Source organism: Falco biarmicus, chromosome 8 (assembly GCF_023638135.1).
Source record: "Falco biarmicus isolate bFalBia1 chromosome 8, bFalBia1.pri, whole genome shotgun sequence".
Lineage (NCBI taxonomy): Eukaryota > Metazoa > Chordata > Aves > Falconiformes > Falconidae > Falco > Falco biarmicus.
This window is the reverse complement of record NC_079295.1, coordinates 56,305,411-56,323,312: the sequence shown is the minus strand read 5'-3', so window position 1 is coordinate 56,323,312 and position 17,902 is coordinate 56,305,411. Positions and strand designations below refer to the sequence as shown.

At 63.3% G+C, this 17,902-nt stretch overlaps 1 protein-coding gene across 1 annotated transcript; it reads right to left on the bottom strand.

Moving 5' to 3' along the window:
• Positions 1-815: 815 nt before the first annotated feature.
• RNF44 (ring finger protein 44) lies at positions 816-11,546 on the bottom strand. Its single transcript, XM_056349651.1, is given in 13 exon segments — positions 816-3,842; positions 3,954-4,053; positions 4,169-4,290; positions 4,419-4,506; positions 4,674-4,735; positions 4,737-4,799; positions 4,881-5,042; positions 5,240-5,416; positions 5,599-5,766; positions 6,292-6,508; positions 6,910-7,090; positions 10,137-10,368; positions 10,370-11,546. Coding segments are annotated over 13 exon segments (2,133 nt in total). The 5' UTR covers positions 10,868-11,546; the 3' UTR covers positions 816-3,779.
• Positions 11,547-17,902: the final 6,356 nt, after the last annotated feature.

Genomic DNA, 17,902 nt, shown 5'->3' with positions numbered 1-17,902 from the left:
CCTGCTCCAAGAGGAAAGTGGTTCCTGTTCCTTTTCTACCTGCTGGTTGCCTGTTCTGGACAGGTAACTGTGCATGTGCCTGCATGGAGCACAGGAGGGAGCAGGGAGGTCTCTCCACCCCCATTTCTGAGGCCTGCAACCTGCAGTAAACCAGCCATCTCTCCTGGTGGCTCTGGGGCCTGGCATGGCTTTTTAACGGAGAACTGACCATTTTCCTCCCAAAGCAGGAGCTGTTTCCTTTCTGGCCATAGAGCCCTCTGGGGCAGCACCCTTGCTACCAGCCTTGGCTGCCAGAGCTCCAGCGGGGGCAATGTGTCTGCCCTGCTCAGCCAGAAGTGCTGGGCACGTGGCTGTTGAGGTGCTGGGGCCGGCTGGGCTGGGCTGGTTTCCCACCCAGCAGGGAGCGCAGGGATTGCTGCGGGCATGCTTGGGGGTGGGCTGCCAGAGTGGAAGCTGCTCCCCCCTGGTGTTGCTGGAGCCAGCCAGGAAGATGCGCTTGTCCCAGGATGGCAGTGGGAGGACTTTCCATCTCCGTGCGAGCTGTGACAGATCTCCACGTGGGAACGAGGGGGGCTGTGGTGCTGGGTCACAGACCCCTCTTGCTCCCACCCTTGGGCTCCCCTGGCCTCTCATACGAGCCCCGTCTCTGGGGGGCTCTGCACCCTCCCTCCACCTGCTCGGTGACTGCCTCGGGACCCCCATCCCTGACCACCGTGTTGGCCTGGCCTCCGCCGCCCCGGGGGACCCTGCAGGGCTGGGCCGGGCTCCCCCAGCCCCCCTCAAGCCACGGCCGAGACAAGAGCCGGGGCACAGCGTGTTGGTATACATCATACATTTATTAGTGAATATCCCTCTCAAAATCAGCCACAACATTAAAAAAAATAATGATTGCACTACTTGGTCAAGCAGAACTAGCAACTTTCATTTTAAAAAAAGTACAAATCTGTTAAAAATTTCAATCAGTATAATACACATATATATAATACAACATACTAGTTATGTTAAATGCTACAAAACCAATATGATTCCAATGGAATGGAAAAAAAACAAACACTTTTAGAGCTTTAAGAACCTTTTTTTTTCTATATATTAGCCTTTTTTCAAATACATACATGGGAAAAATGAGGTAACTGTAAAATGTGCAAGTAACAGAGCAAAAAAAATTATATATATATATTTATATATATATATATATATATAAAAACTTTCTAACACAGAACACACGTCCTAGCACCTTCCGGGGAGCCGCGGGGGCCGCGGGGGTCCCACCGGAGGGCCCGGGGACTGGTATAATAGAACAGTAAACAGTCCACTATCCCACCACAGGAAATCATTGGTAAACAGTGGTATCTACAGCGCAGTCAGCAATCACAAACACCCTAAATAATTGTTTTTTAGTATTTTTTTTTGTAATTTTTTCTTTTTGTTATTTTTTTTTAAATGATACTTTTAGCTGCTCATTGGAATAAATTCTGCAGCACACGAGCTGTGAGCTTTCGAGTCGCCGTCAAAGGACCGTAAGGCTTTCCTGGCTCCCTGGGCACCGCGAGGGCGGGAGGGGAGGAGGGGGGCGTCTCCGGGGGCGCGAGGCCGCCGCGCGGCACGGGGACTCCTTTGGTTATCTGTCACTGAGTGAGGGACGGGGAGGGGGCCGGGGTCCTGCCCAGGGGCACCGAGCCCAGCGGTGCCAGCGCCCACGCCACGGCGGAGCTGGTGGTGCCGGGCCAGGGCCCTCGGCCTCAACATTTTGCACCGGAGGGCGGCCGCCGGGGAGGCTGGGAAAAGGGAGGCAAGGGGGAGCCAGCCAATAGCGACACGCCGCTCGCTGACCCCGCGCAGCTGACTGGCTGGGTAGAGACTGGGCCCAGCCCACCAGTGTGCTGCGAGTGGCCTGCGATTGGTGGAGGCGGCGCGCAGCCCTCTGCCAATCAGGAGCAGGCCTACCTCAGCGGCGCAGTGACGGGCACTGCTCCCCGGGCCTATGGCGTGGCAGCGCAGGGAGAACCGTCCCGCCCACCCACCTGCTGGGCGCGGCCCCTCGCCTCACACCCAGCCCCGACGAGGCGGCCAAGGCCATGCCGGGGGCCAGCCCCGCCGCCTGCCCCCCGCCCCGCGGGGAGCGGCCCCCCCTTCCCACCCCGTCCCCTTGCACACGCCGCCACCGCGGGCGCCCCCCATGCCGCCGCCTCCCGCTCGGAGGGGCGCAGACCCCACGGGGACGGCCCTGAAAGTCTCACGGTCCTGCTGTGGCGTTGCGGACATGTGCAGTACAGTGCATGGCAGTATCAGCTGAGCACGAAAACCCCTCTCCCCACCCCCCCTCACCCCACAGCCGGCTAGACGTAGCCAAGACCACGTTCCAAGCTGGTCAGACATGCATGCATATTTGTGAACATTTACATAGGGCTGGCGTCCGCGCTCGGAGGCTCCCAGGCGTCGGCAACGCGCACCGCGAGGGGAGGGTGGGCCTCTCACCGCTACCCTCCGCCACCGCCTGCCACCGCCTCCCGTCACCCTCCTCGCTAATTAATCATGCAAAACAACGGCCACGCGGGATTGCTGGAGCCGGGCGACGGTGGCTTCTCTCCCCGGGCCTGCACCAACGGGGCACCCGCCCGGCCAGCCCCGTGCGGCCGGGAGGATACGGCGGCAGGGGCTACTCACAGCTCCCCCCGCGCCAGCCGGGGCAGCACTGAAAATACACCATGAGGTTACAGATAAACACCCCCCCTTGCTGCGGGGCCGGGGGCACCCACCGCAGCCCAGACGGCCCCCGCTGCCCAGCACGCCGTGCCGTCCAGCCAGCAGGACGGGGGCGTGGGGCCATTTTGATTTATGGCGGTGGGACAGAGAAACAACAGCGGGAGCCGGGGCCAGGCGGCACGCTGGGGACACGGCATGCCCACGGCTGCCAGGTCCCCCCCTGCCCCAGGCCCTGGCTGCCTCGCGGGATGCCACACAGGCCCAGTCCCGGTCGCTGTGCTGGCCGGCCATGGGGAATGAACAGGGAGAGGGGCCGGGGCCGTGCCAGCACCGGCCTCCCACCGGCGAAAGACCCCAATCAGCCAGGACCCTCCGGGGCTCCCCGGGGCAGCTGAGGTGGGAGAGGGGCTGCGCCGGGCTGCGTGCGGGAGCGGGGCTGGAGGCGTTCCTGCTCCGGCCACGCTGCGGGGCTGCTGGTGTCCCACCTTGGCCACGCTCTGCCAGCCACCTCCTCCAGCTGCCCGGCTCAGGGTGCTGCCGGCACCAAACCTGCAGCGCTCCCTCCTCTCTCCTCCCCGCATCCTCCGCAAGCAATGCCGAGGGGAGGAGCCGCCCGCACATCACTGGGTCAAACGGCCACAGAACCAAAAAACGTGATGGAAAAGGAAACGGAGGTGGAGGGGAGGGAACCCTACCACAAAAAACCAAAAAAAGTGAGTGACAAAGGGAAAAAACACTAATTCCCTAGCAGAGTACAAAGACCTGGAAAGTGATGGAGGAACAACAGCGTCTTTGGAGCACGGGAGGGCACGGCCACGTGCCTCCCGCCTCCAGCACAACACGATTCGGGGCCCTGGGAGCGCAGCGGGCAGGCGTCCGGTCGAGTCCGTGCCCCGGCGGGGAGGAGGAGGGCTGGCCGGGAGCCCGGACTGCTCAATGCTCACCACATCCGAGGAGAGGCTTTGGGGAGGAGGGGTAAGCGCAGGGTCAGGCCCTAGCAGCGGGCAGCGGCCCCCGCCCCTGGCCCGGCGTGTCCTCATCCTCTAACGAATTGTGCGGCACAGCGCCTGCCAGCCTCAGTCTGCCTCCCGCTGCACCTCCGACGCGTCTGCCCGGCAGATGGGGCACGTGCGGTTTGCCTGCGGGTGAGGAGGGAGAGACAGGGGCAAGTGAGCAGGCACCCCATGGCACCAAGGCCAGCCAAAAGGCAGCTATCTGCACCCGCAGCACCCGAGAAGCACAGGCAGTACCTTTAACCATTTGTCGACACACTTAGCGTGGAACTCGTGGTTGCAGGGCAGGACGCGGAGAAGCTGCCGGGCCTCGAAGTCGCTGAAGCACACGACGCACCTGGGGGAGGCAGCCATCAGTATGTCCCTGCCACACGGCCCCGGCCCCCAGCCCCCTGCCAGGCACACCCATGCTCCCCCACCAGACACCCCATCTGTGCCCTCGGCTCACTCACAGGGTCTGCTCAGACTGGTGGCTCTCAGGGTTGAAGCGGTAGGACGGGAGGTGCTCGATGTCTGCTTTGGTGAGTCCCCGCGGCTTGGCCTCCCCCAGCCGCTCGGCCAGGTTCAGCAGCGCCTGAAGGAGACGCAGAGGCCGGCTCAGCTCAGCTCGTGCCCCGGCACAGCACCCACCCTGGCAGAGCCATCCCCAACCTTCCCCAGCTCCGCCGTCCCATCACCCCGCAGGAAGCAGAGCTGACACACCTCGTAATTCTCCATCTCCACATCATCCACGTCCAGGTCTAGGCTGATCGTGGGCCCCACGGCTGTCGGCGACACAGGAAGCATAGAGCTGGCAGGGAAGGACGGGGTGGTCAGCGTGGGGCGGCAAAACCCAACCTCCACCCTGGCATCCCTAGGGGGATGGAGTCACCTGTGCAGAGGCCGGGCTGCCGCGTCCCCATCCGCAGCGTCACCCCCACCCCACACATCCCACCGTACCCTCACCCCAGTACTCACAGGAAGTAGGGCAGGAAGCTCGGGTAGTACGGGGGGGGCGGCGGCGGGGGGGGCGGGGGGGGGCAGCGCCTGCTGCAGCCGGTACCGCTGGGTGTTCAGCCGCCGGGGCATCATGTGGGGGTATGGCTGCAGGGAGAGATGGGGCACTCAGAGCTGTGCCAGCCCCATGGTGTGTCCCCCTCACCCCTCCACAAGACAGGGACTCACCACGCCAAATGGCAGTTCTTGGTGCAGTGGGTCGTGGGGGAGGTAATGCAGCGGCACAGAGGGGGACAGCGTGGGAGCGTGGTGGGACGGGGGGTACGTGAAGCCCGCGATGGGGTGCTGCTCCCCTCGCAGGTCCACGTCATTGTCTATCCTCTGCAGAGGCTGTAGGGGAAACAGGCTGGGAGGGGCGTCCCAAATTACACCCCCCCGCCCCCGACACTAGCAGGATAAAGGCACCCTGGGCATCCCACCCATCACCCCCAGCTGAGACCCACAGGGACTGCAGAAGACCCCAAGGTGGTCTTCGTTGGGCCACAGGGTACGGAGTGTCCCCAGCCTGCACCCCCACCCCAACTCACCATGCGCGGATGCTGGGCTTGGAGAGGTACAAACTGCCCCAGGGGGGCCATGTGGGGCGGCTGGTGTGGGGGCACTGGCGGCGGCGGAGGGTGCAGGATGTAGTGGTCGCTGGAGATGATGGGGGGGAACGTCTGGTAGGAGACGGGAAGCTGTTGCATGGCACATGCCTGGATCAGCTGTGGGGGTGAGAGAGAAAAACAGGGGTCAGACACCTGCTGTGGGCATGGCTACACACCTGCCCCCTCCCCAGGGCCTCCAACAGACCCTGTGCCCCGGCTGGGTACCCACACAACCTCCAGGCACCACAGCCCAGGCTGGCCCCAGAGATCCCCTGTGGGTGTCCCCTGCCATGACTCACCGGGGGCGGGAGGCAGCAGAGCGGGTAGTGCTGTCCACTGAACATCACTGAGCATGCTGGGAGCTGCTGGGTGCTGCACCCAGGGATGTGCTGGCCGGCGTGGATGGGGAAGCCTTGCGTCGTGACGGTGGTAACCGTATAGGAGAGAGGGACAGGTCCCTGGTGCACCTGAGGACAAGGGGCCAAAGGCACAGTCAGGGTACAGATCCAACTGAGCTGTCCCCATCCCAGCGGGGTGGCAGCAGGGCGCTGAGCACCCAGCGCTGGGACACAACCACCCGGCACCTCCGTTCCACGGGTGTGGCCAGAGGAGAGGGGCTGAGTGCAGCCTGGGTTTGAGGTGGGTTTTGGACCCCTCTTCGCTCCCCACAGACAGGCTGGCACAGCCTCTAACCCAGGACTGCCACCGCAGATGATGGTGACCATTCTGATACGAACAACCCTAAGAGGGGACTGACCCCAGCCCCTGGGAGCAGGGACCGCCCTGGGCACACCCAAGGTGGCAGGGGGACCCCAGAGTTTAAGTGCTCAGCAGGCAAGAGCACCAGCAGCCTCAGGGTTGGGTGTTCCCAGCAGCAATCAACTGGTCAGAGGGGACCCAGGGACATGTCTTAGGACCGCTGCCCCAGACACCAGCGTGGAGTCACCATAAGGTCTCCCCTTAGCACTGGGGCTGAGGGCTACGGCACCTACCTGGTCATGCAGATCCACCATGAATGGGTTCTGGTGGGGTGGGTGAGCGGCTGGGTGAAGCATTCGTGGCGGCGTGCTGGGGAGAGCGTAGGCACGGGGCTCATCTACAGGGATGTGCGGCTGCTGGGGGAAGGCAGGGTGCAGCTGGGGCTCATCCTGGCCCAGCAGAGTTGCCAGAGGTCGGTCGCGTCGTCCCCACTGACGCCTGGCAGGGGGGCTGCGGGGCCACCGCAGGAGAGAAACAGAGCAGGAGTGACCCCCTGGCCAGGGGCACCACAGCCCCGGGCAGGGTGGCTGTGGGCAGGTCAGTGCCAGCCCGGCTGCCGGAGCAAGATGCTCAGGGCGTTGTGCCAGGCCAGGCTCCTCGTCTGCCTGTGGAGCTCCAAAAAGCTCCTCTGCTCACCCTGCACATGCCCCCCTCGCCATGTCCTCAGCACAAAAGGGATAAAAGGGACCCCAGCTCCCTGGGGACCCATCGGCTGGGCCAGGTGGACGTGCTTCCCTGCCGCGATCTCCCCCCAGGCCCCCCCAGGAGCCGCTGCCTTGCTGCAGCAGGACCACGGAACCGTGCCCACACACCATGGGTGACAGGGCGTTGCACCACCCTGCACCCCATACCTTCGCTGGAGATGGTCGGGGCTGCTGCAGGGTCCCCCCGAGAAACGGCGCTGGTTAAAAGGGGCAGAGGGCGGCCGCCTATTCACTGCCAGTTCCCATGGTCGCATTGGTGACGTCGGGAGGCGGATGGGCACACGGGACCTCAGGCTCCAGGTAGGGCAAGACACCAGCACCTTGGATGCTGCGAGAAGGACAGCGGGTCACAGCACTCTGACCCCTGGGGCTGTGCAGGGCTGCAGAAGCCCCAGATCCTCCCCACATCCCAGGTCCGAGCAGCAACACCCCCCCCCGCCCACTTCCCCACCACCTGCTTTGGGAAGAGGAAAGGGAACAGAGGCACAGGGCAACGCTGGGGCAGCCACTGCACGCGTGGACAAGCTGAGGGGGATGCAGCCCACCTGGCTCCTGCTCCTGCCCCCTCCGCACTGGGAGCCCTGCCACCCACACCACACAAGTGACTGAGCCACCCCAGAGCCACTGTCCCTGCACAGCTCAGCCTGCTGCTCCCTCCCCTCAGGGATGGTAATGCAAATGACTGGAGCTCTTGCTGCTCTGGGACCTAGACCTGTGCCCACCCCACCTCCTGGAGCCGAATGCGTCCCTGAGGGGGGGGCAGCGGGGGCTAGGAAGAGCCCATTCACCCCCCACAGTTGCCCAGTTACTGTCCCTCCACTGCACGGCCAGAGCCACCTCCCCATGGAAGACACAGACACCAAATGAGAGAGAAGCACTTGTTTTTGGCACAGAGAAAAAAAGCAAGCAGCGAAGGGCCCCGTGGCTGCGGCAGCACCCCAGGCTGCTCACTGGCCAACAGGGAGCCTGAACCGGGGGGTGGTCCAGTGTGTCCTTGGCCGAGACAGGCTCCAGTGCTGCTCTAGGGGCTGCTCTCTCTTGCCGGGCTCCTTCACATCCTACTCTGGACCAATGCTGCTGCCCCGGTGACAGGCACGGGGGACTGGCAGGGGACACGGCAGCTCACGGCCCTGCTCTGGCTCAGTCTGTGTGTGTCAACTCCCTGCTACACACAGGGCGAAACTGCACATCCCCGTGGAGAGGGGGACACGCGTGGGCTGCAGCTGAAGCCGGGCAGGCAGCTCCACTCTGCCATCCACCTCCACAGGCAGGGAGGGGGGTCAGTGGGAACACAGCCCATGCGGACCCTGCCCCACCTCCCTTCCTGCACCCAGGGTGGTGTCCCCACGCCAGAGCCCCCCTCCCACCACACAGTTCAGCCGCACAGCCCCAGTGAAGCTTGGGACTTTGCAGAGGAGGTATCTGCACACAGGGCTACTTTTTCCCCAGGCTCTGGTTCCCCTGGTCCCAAAGGGGCCTTTCCCTGGCTCCATGTGGGTCCAAACCCCCTCCGAGAGGCCTCCACTGGGCACCCTCCCACTGCCCAGCAGGCTCCTCTGCCAGCCTCCCTCGGCCTCCACAGCCAAGGCCAGCAAGTGGGAGTAGCCATGGCCTTGGCACTGCACCCCACGTGCCCTTAAATCCAGCTTGCCTGCAGGCTGGTGGTGCACCCGCCCAACACAGATCCTTCTGCAACCCTTCTCCTCCTCCATGCTCATAGCAGAGGCACGCTGGGGCCGTGAAGGGCACCCCGAGCCCAGGGAGCACTGCTCAGCCCCAGGAGAAGATGGGTGATGGTGGTGGGGTGTCTCACACCAGCAGAGCGAAGCTACAATATCACACCTGGGGTGACAGGCATCACCAACTCCTGCGGGAAGTCACTGGGGCAAGCCCTGTGCCACACACCAGTCTCTTCTTAACCTCACCCCCATCTCTATACTGTTCTGAGTGCTGAAAGCAAATTACTCTCTGTTTCAGGGGAAAAAGAAAAAAAAAAAACCCAAAAAACTAACAACCAAAAGCCACAAGCTGAGGCCCCCCCCAGGAGCCTGTCTGTGGCTGCTGCTGGGGAAGGGGCCGTGCTCAAGGACAGGGGTTTGCCCCACGGGTGTTTTATGCTGTCCCCAAGCCTCATGCCAGGTGCCAGGCACCCTGCCGGGGGGCTGCGGGCCAGGCTGCCGCAGGGGCCCAGGTCTAACCCCGCTCCCCAGGAGTCTCCCCGAGGTGTTGCTGCTTCCAGTTCCGAGCACACGCGGTACAAAGGCCCTGCGTGACCTGACGGGCACCTTCCAGCCGAGACACCCCAGCGATGGGCTCAGGGACAGGGAGCGCCTCCACACAGGGACACTAAATCCACGCAGGGGCTCACCTGGTGGCAGGACCCCCGGAGCAGGGCGGCTGCCCTGGCTCCCAGGACACATCTCCCGCAGGCAGGATGTCCCCAAGTCACCGGGACAGCGGTGACCGAGGGGCGCAGGGCTGGCATGGCCCCCCGTCCCTGCCACAACCGGGAACCCCCGCCCAAGGCACCCACCCTCCTGTCCCACGCAGGCACACCCGGCTCCCTCCCGCACACCCGTGGCTGGGAGCCAGCGACCACCCCGGGCAGGGTCACCGTGACCCTGCGGAGGCCACCGCCGCCCCGCAGCAAAGGGGACCCCGGGCCCCGCAGCCCCTCGGTGGGGCGGGGGGCGAGGCGGCTCCCGGGCCCCGCCGAGAACAAAGTTAGCAGCGCGCCAGCGCTCACGCCCGGTGCCATCTGCTCGGGCAGCGCCGGGCTCCGGGGCTGCCGGGGGAGCCGCCCGCCCGCCGTCGCCTCTCCGGGGGTCCCGCGACCACCGTGCCACCCGTCACCGGCTCCGTCCCGGCACCCCGGACTCCCCCGCAGCCCCTTCCCCGCCGTTCCCATCGCGAACGCCGCCAACTCCCCCCGGGAGCGGGGTCACCCCTGGCCCCACCACACCGGCAGCCTCTTCGGAAGCCGCCCCGCCGACCCCGACCCCAAACCCCAGCCCAGCCCCTGGGGTCTCGGGGACGGCGGCGGGGCGGGCGGCACATCCCGGAGCGCCCCGGCGGGGCACCCCACCTCGCAGCACCCCAGGAGCGCACCCCAGCCTTCAGCCCCGGGGGTGCGCCGCCCGGCCGGCAGCCCGCGCCCCCCGCCGCGGCAGCGGAGCCCCGCCGGTGCTGGTGCCGGGCGCGGAGCTGTGGCTTTAAGAGCGGCCGCTCCGGGGCCATGTGCTCGGCGCCAAACAAAAGCAATAACAAAGGCGGCCGCCGGGCCCCGCCGCCGCCGCCACCGTTGCCCGGGGCAGGTGCCGCCGGGGGTCCGGGGAGCGGCCCCCGCTCCCCCCTGCCCCCCCGCCCGCACCTACCTGCACCGATGGCCTGGGCCGCCGCTCCGGTGCCGCTGCGGCACCCCCGCCCCCTCCCGCCGCTCTTTGTTCGCCGACGCCGGGCCCGGGCCTGCCCCTCCGCCCGCCCGCCGCCGGCCCTCCCTCCCGCCTCCCGCCCCCCGCCGGGCCGGCCCCCTCTCCGCCGCCGCTGTTTCCGGTGCCTCTTTGTTTTCCGCGGCGCGGGGCGGCCGGGCGGCCACGGCGGGCCAGGGCAGCCGCCGCCGGGCCGGGGCGGGATGGGGCGCAGGGGGGGTGCCTGCCCCTTTAAGAACCGGCGGCGGCGGGACGCACCGGACAAGAGTCACAACACTCGGAGGCCCCGGGGGCGCGCGCGGCGGGCGGGGGGGGGGAGGGGGGGGGGGGGGAAGCGGTGCGGCGCGCGCGCGCCCCACGTGACCAGGCGTGTCACGCTCCGCAGCCATCTTGGAGGCGCGGGGCCGGGCCGCCACGCGGGGCAGCGCCGGGCTCCGCGGGCCGTGTCCTAGCAACGGCCCGGGCCCGGTACCGGCCGCGCCGCCGCACCCCGCCGCGACGGGCTCTGCGGGGCCGCGCCGAGGGCGCCTCGCCCGCCGCTCCCGGCCCCACGGGCTGGCAGCTACGTGAGTCCGGCGGGCCGGCAGCGCCGTGCGCTCCCGGCCGGCCCCCGGCACCGCGCTCTGGCTGCCAGGTGGGCGGAAGGCCCGGGCGGGGGGAGGCGACGGCAGGAGCATGGGGCTCCCCGCCGCCCTCCCGGGCAGGGGCGGCAGGATGGAGAAGCCGCTCCCCTCCGGCTCCCAAAGACCGAGCCCTGTGCCCGCACCGGCGGCCTGCCGGGCACACGCGGCTCCCCCCGGGCATCTCTACCCAGTTCCAGCTTCCAGGCACCGGAAAAGCCCCTTTTCCTTCAGAAAAGCCTCCAGCTCTCTCCCCTCGGCTCAACAAGGAGCAGCAACTCCTCGGAGCACCGCCTGCAGGTCTGCTGAGCAAGCCGCCCGGCTGGCCGCTGCCACGGGGAGGCTGTGCCGCCGGCCCCCCGCATGCCCCCGGCCGCACCAGTCAAACCTCCGTGCTCCAGAGAGCGCATCGCGGCGGCTCTGCTGAGAGCCAGATGCTGCAGCCAAGCCAAACTTCCCCGGGTTACAAGGCACACTTAGAAATTCCCAGGTAGGCGAGTCAGCCACCCGGCAGCCCTGATGTAATGCCTGTAAACCAGCCCTCCCCTGACAGCTGGGCTTTAAAGTGCTGACAACCAAAAGGGAGCTGATTAATTTGTAACATCACCCCTTTCAAAGGAAACCTCAGAGCGGTGGCAATGATTTAATGATTCAGTAGGCTCATCATTGCAACGAGCGGTTGGATTCAGTTTTGCCCCAGCCCCCTCCAGGCCCCTCTCAAGGCCAGTTCACCAGCTCTCACCTCTGAATCCCAGTGCACAGGACGAACTGCACCAGCCTCGAGGACCCCCTGGGACATGGAGCATCCTGGGGCAAGCTCCTTCTGCCACAGCTGTCAACGGCACCACAGCCAGCTGCTTCTGTCCCCATGGCAGGGGACACACAGGACTAGAAAGCAGCATGGCAGACCCCTATGACAGGGTCAGAGCCATGTGCTCAGACAAACACGTTTGAAGGAAACAGCCAAAGGTGTGAATCATCAGCTCAGATCTGAATGATCACCCCTCAAGGTCTGCTCCACTATGGCCTCTCCGCTTCAAGAGCTGGGGACTAGAGGGAAGAGGAGGAAAACAGCACTCTGCACTTTGACCTTGTCACTGTTTGCAGGCAGAGGCAGCACCGCACCTTTACAAGGCTGCCAGGACACAGTCTGATCCTGGGCAGAGCACCGACAGCAGGCAGAGGCCACAGATGGTGGAGATCAGTGCAGACACTCCCTTCGGACCCGCTCCAGCATCACCAGCTCCTCCATGGCCAGCAGCTATTGATGTCCTCAGGACAGCATCAGGAGAAGCCATCAATGGAGCATGGCTTACCAGTGAGGCACTGGTCATGCTCCCCGCCCAGTCAGGCTGGACTGTTTCTGTGGCAGAGCCACGTCCAGCCACGCCATATACAGCCGTGCTGAGCCCGCCTAGCCAGCTCCTGTGAGGACATCCACGCGCATCCATGAGGCACATCCAGCCGCAGGGTTAGAGCACATGGAAGCGGCTCAGCCCACACCTGCCCTGTGCCGTCTCAGGACCACAGCCACACACACCGCCACCAACATCACACTGCCCCAGCCTCGGAGCTCTGCCTGGAAGGGCCATGTGAGGAGCCCAAGTGACACCCTCTCTGGTGCTACAGCAAGGCTGGCCATGGACAGCAGCACTGGTCAGTGCTTCTAGGCCAGGACAAGGGATCTGTGACACGCCACGTAAGCAGGAACCCCACGTGCCAGGCAGCAGCCTTAGAAAGCTCTACCTGTGGGGGCTACTCAGGCTGAACCCATCTACTCTGCAGCCAGCAGGCAGCCCATCACGTCCCTCAAGAGAGCCAGGGACCGGCAGAACCAAAGCCTCCCCGAGCCCAGGCTCTTTAAGACACCATCTGCTGCCACAGACGGGCCGCCTCCCTTGCCCCATATATAGGTCAGGTCTGTCACCAGATTAGCTGGGGTGATTCGAGTGGTGTGAGCGCGTCTCCCACTGGAGGTATGCTCTACCCTGCCCTCTCCCCAGCACCCACTGTGCCAGCAGCTTGTCCCCACACTCTCCCTGGCCTCTCCCCCAAGTCTGGGGAGAGGAAGAGGTCCTACACCCTTTTCTCCCCTCCCCAGTACCTGGAAAACAAGTGAGAAGAAACCAGCACTAAGTACCCAGAAGCTCCCAGACTGCAGGAGGGCAGCAGGAGTGTCCCCTCTCTACCCAAAGCCTGACACAAGCACCAGGGGACATGGGACACCCCAACATCAGCAGCCACCGCAGGGTGAAGTGCTTCTCCGCTGGGTAGACGGGGGGACAAGCTCCCTCCCTGCTCTGCATACCCCAGTGGAGCCAAGTTCGCTGGGAGCGGAGGCAGGACGCCTCTGCCGCGATCACGCAACACCCACTCACACCCCCAGACTGACAGCACTCCCGTCAAACGCCTCCAGCCACACACACACGTGGAGGATGCTAACATGAGGAGCGAGTAGCTGCACAGGCAGCGGAACTGATAACGCTCAGTTTCCTGTCGATCTCTCCCATGTGGATTCTCTGATGTCTAGTAGCACAGCTGAGCTGCACTGCAGATGGAGAACTAGCAGCATCTTCCTCACCGAGAGCCAAAGCCTGTAGCAAGCCAAGACCTTTGAGACAGCTACCACACTTGACCCCTACCACAACTGACACCATCCAGCAAGTTCAAAGCAGAGAGAAGACAACTCACAAATAAACAGTAACCTTGCACAAGCCTTCATTTCCTTCAGGACAGGGTAAATAATCTGCAGAGATATCTCCACCTTCCTTTGTTTGTCCTAGAAACACCAGCACAACCTGAATAGCATGACCAGAAGGCTGCTGGTGCAGCAGCCGGGTCCAGCTCAGGTACCTCTGTAGCTCAGTGGCATCAAGCAATGGGTTGTGTCCTCTGCTCTGCTGGGTGGACTCTTCTTCCCCGGCCAGAAGCATGCTGAACCACGCTCACCTGTGTCTGTCCTGGCATCCTGCAGCAGCTAGTTCCACAGCTCAGTTGCACGTGGGTGAGGGGAGAAAAGCCAATGTCACCCCATCTGTCCCCAACCTGCTGCCCAGGCAGCCTCCCTGGTCCTCCACTTCCTTTCTACCATGAGGCACTGTGGTTCAGGACTCTGTACTCCTCTACCCTTCACGTTTTAGTTCTTTCAGACAGCTCTTTCCTAAAACAGACCCAATCTCTCCTCAGGCAGAGCCAGCCCACGAAGCAGGGATTCAGCCCGCCTCCCCATCCCCAGTGTCCCTGGGAGTCCCCAGCTCACCTCCACCTCTCCTCAAGCATCCCTCCAAGTCCAGCCTGCTGTCTACATGCTGCGGACAGTGTTAATAGTGTCTGCCAAGTGAGCAGCCAAGGGCAGGAGAGGCTGGGCTCCAGACACCTTCCCCACTGCTCCCGGCTGGGCTCAGGCAGAGCGGCTTTGTCTGGTGTTGCAGCTCCAGCAAAAGGATACGGGCAGAGCCAGAAGCTGGTGGACAGCAAAGAGCAATTTCGTTACCGCTCAGCAAAACGAAGCGTCTCTTGAAAGCGCTAGTGACAGTCAGGAAGTTGGGCTGGGTGTTTTGTTTTGCATTTTAAGAAGCCTGCAGGGACACCAACAACCTACAATGATCATTTTCAGAAAGAAGCTCAGAGAAACTCAGGATTTTCAGCAACCATTTACCCTCTTTTGTCCTTGATTTAAAATTTGCCAAGAGGCTGCTTACAAGATGCACCGAAACAGGCAGCGACCACTGCCTTAAGTGTAAAGGCAGCTTGCTGCAATACCTCCCCAGTACATCACTCAGAGAACCCCACACCAGCGCCTGGGGATGGTTTTAAGAGCAAAAACACGACTTCAAAGCTGACAGCCCCTGTGCACAAAGCGCGACTGTGCGGTGACAACAGAGCAGCCTGGGGCACAGGAGCCGGCTGACCTCTGCTATGGCTCTCGCCGACGGATTTTTATTGTTCACCGCTCTCCCAAAGCGCAGGCACGGAGAGAAAAGCAACTAAGACATTTGGCTCAAAAATGCAAAAGCAGTCAGGGAGCCCCACCAGCACAGCAGGGAAAAGACAACCTGCTGGAGGGGACCGCAGCTCAGCACTGCCAGGCTGGGGGGAGGAAGGGCCAGAGCACGGGCCATCCCTCCCCAGGAGGCAACAGAGCCCTGGGTCACCACAACACAGGCTCAACAGAGAGGAAAGCAGCTCCTAACACACAGCACCACAGGCCAGCCCTCCATTCTGCACGGTCGAGCTGAGCTCCCTCATCCTGCTTTCCAGGGTAGCCAAGGAAAGACCACAGCTATAGCTCTGCAGCCAGCGAGGCCAGGTCTCCAGGGACTGGGCTGCAGCTGGAAAATAATATTCCCAAGGCCTGTCATGACTGCTGCTTGCTGGGGACACTGCTCACCTCGCCCTCTGCCATGCACACAGCAAAAGCCAGGAAAGCCTTCCCAAACCACCCCGCTCCAGAAAACCCAGACATCTCGTATTGGACACAGGCCCCCATGAGCTGCTTGTGCTCTCCAGGAAACGGCTCCTGCCCTGAAATGCTGAGGACTCGCCAGGTACAAGAGTGAAGGAGGAAAGGATACGTGCCCTGGGGTGGCTCTGCTGCCCAGGGAGTTGGCAGGCTGGCTTCCCCCAGCACCCTTGCAAGCTGACAGCATGGATCCATACTGCTCCCCTCCAGAACCGACCTGTCTCAGGGAGCCATGCAACATCTTCACGCAGCTCCGTGACCACAGGACTCAGGGCCTGGCTCTCCCGAGTTCCTGCCACGCCAATGTCAGAGGGCCTGTGGGAAGACTCCCCAGCACCAGCAGCTTTCTCAGACATTTTAGCAGCCTCTGGAGACATCAGACTGGCATGGGCTGTGCCTGCCTGGCAGGTACACAAACCCCTTGGTCAACTATTCACCTGTACAGGACAGGTGACAAACCACGTTTCTCCAGCTCACCCTGATCAGGGAGCCAGGGGATGGTGGGAAAATGCTGTGCACTGGCTCCTCAATTCAGAGATGAAAAACCATAAGCACCCAAAAGCTCCATGCTTTTCTGCTGAAAATCAGCACGGCGCTGCTCACCGCTGGCTGCCTCACCACCACCTCCCCAGCCGTGCCCGCGGCTGGCCTCACGTGATGTTGAAGTGGATGCACACAGTAGGAGTGGCTGTAGTGACAGCGTTACAGCTTGTGTCCGACACACAGCTAAGCCCAGCAAATCCCAGCGCTCTGCAGCTCTCATTTACAAACCCCACACGCTCTGCGCAGGTACACAGGCTTCAGTGAGAGCTCAGTGCCCACAGGCCCAGGGAAATGACACCTGGAGGGAGGCAGTCCAGCAAGCACAGGGCTCCTGAACTCTCTGGTGTCCACCAGTGTGAGGACAGCCCCACACCAAGCCCCTGGAGAGCTCTTCTTACACCAGCCCCTGTTCAGGCTGGGAGCCCACCTCCCCAGGGCCAGCCCCTCTGCTATTTCAGCACAGATACTCCCACAGGGGAAGCAGGAAGACCTGGCAGGACAAGCAGGACTTCGCCCTGTCCTGCTCTGCTCCAAGCAGCTTCACTCACCGCTGCTGCTCTGGGGTGGCAGGACTTCACCAGCTCTGCAGACACCTGGAAGAAATGCTGTGAGCTGAAGCCCCAGGCCCTACCTGCCAGCTGTTATTTCATTCCTCTAACAGGTCCATAAAACAGGGATAATTAAATCTCCCCTAAACTCTCTTCCATTTAAAATAAAAATCTATAGTCCCTATTTCATTAGCTGGCTCTGGGTTTTACAGCTTGATCAATTCCCCTCGCAGAGCCACGGTCCCAGGCAGGCAGACATAAACACACAGCGGGCAGCTTCCATGGTGCAAATCAATGGGGATTCGCAGTCTCCTCTCCCCGTTCTTTGTTCCTCGCTCACCAAAGGGGAGCCACACAACATGGCAGGTAGGGACAGCGCGTTTCACCACTCAAGGGAACATCACTGCCATGCATGGCTTCCGAGGTCAGATTTAGTAGAGGCAGCAGTGATGCTCCCCCTCCAGTGAAGGGAGGGCCCAGCACGGGGCCCCAACACCCTAAAGGTGAGGCAGCTCAGCAAGCACAGAGGCAGGGTGACGCCTCTCCACTCACTCCAAGGTGAAGAAGGACGAGACTCAGCTCTCACAGCTGATGACTGGGGCCAGGGCCCTTCTCAAGCACCAGCCAGGAACCAAGAACAGCCGCCACTACTCCAACCTCCCTGCGCACGAAGCAGAAAAGACTTGTCCCAGAGACCTGAGCACACAGGCTCACCATTTCCTGCCCTTCCCAGCCCTCCACTGCTGCCCTGCCACATGCCGCCTTCCCCCAGCCAACGTGCCAGGCCAGTGGCTGGAGCAGCCGGGGCTCCAGATGGTTCTCGCCACCCCTGCAAGCCTCTCCCTCTGCTGCGGCGGGGAGCTCCTGGCAGCAGATGGAGGGACCACAGCAGCAGCGAGAGCCGCACAGACAGTGGACAGGCAGAGCACCTGCCTGCCCACGGATCAGCACACTGGGCAGTCCTTGCCCTGGGCCAGCACCCAGGTGCCACCCAGCACCCATCACACCGTTTCCCTCTGCTTCAGACACACGTCCCTCCCTCCTGCCTTTGCTCAGCCAGAAAGCAGCAAGATGCCACAGTCCCCATCCTGCCGGTGCCAGGACACACCGTGGAGGCAGCCCCAGCCACACAATGCCAGTGATGGACAGACCACAGGCCTGGGCCCAAACTGCAATCTCCACCAACCTGCCTGCAGGCAGGCCAGCATACTGGTACCTGCCAGGGGTACGTCACTGGGACACAGGAATAGCTGCCAGCCAGAGTGCTCAGCTCCAAGCAAGCTCTGGGGGGACAAAGCCCCGTCCCTGCATGGCTGTGTGCAGGGAGGGTGACACCAGAACCTCCCAAAAGCACCCAGGTGACTCCTGCCTCACCTCCCATGCCAACACCTGCCCTGGCTCTACTGGCACCGCCACCCGATGCAGAGGGGCACAGAGGGGTGCGGAGGGGCTGCGGCTCACCTGCTAAACCAAACCCACTGCCCAAGGGGCGTGACACCGCAGAGCGCGGCTCCCACTGCCTGGCCAGCCTCAAAGCAA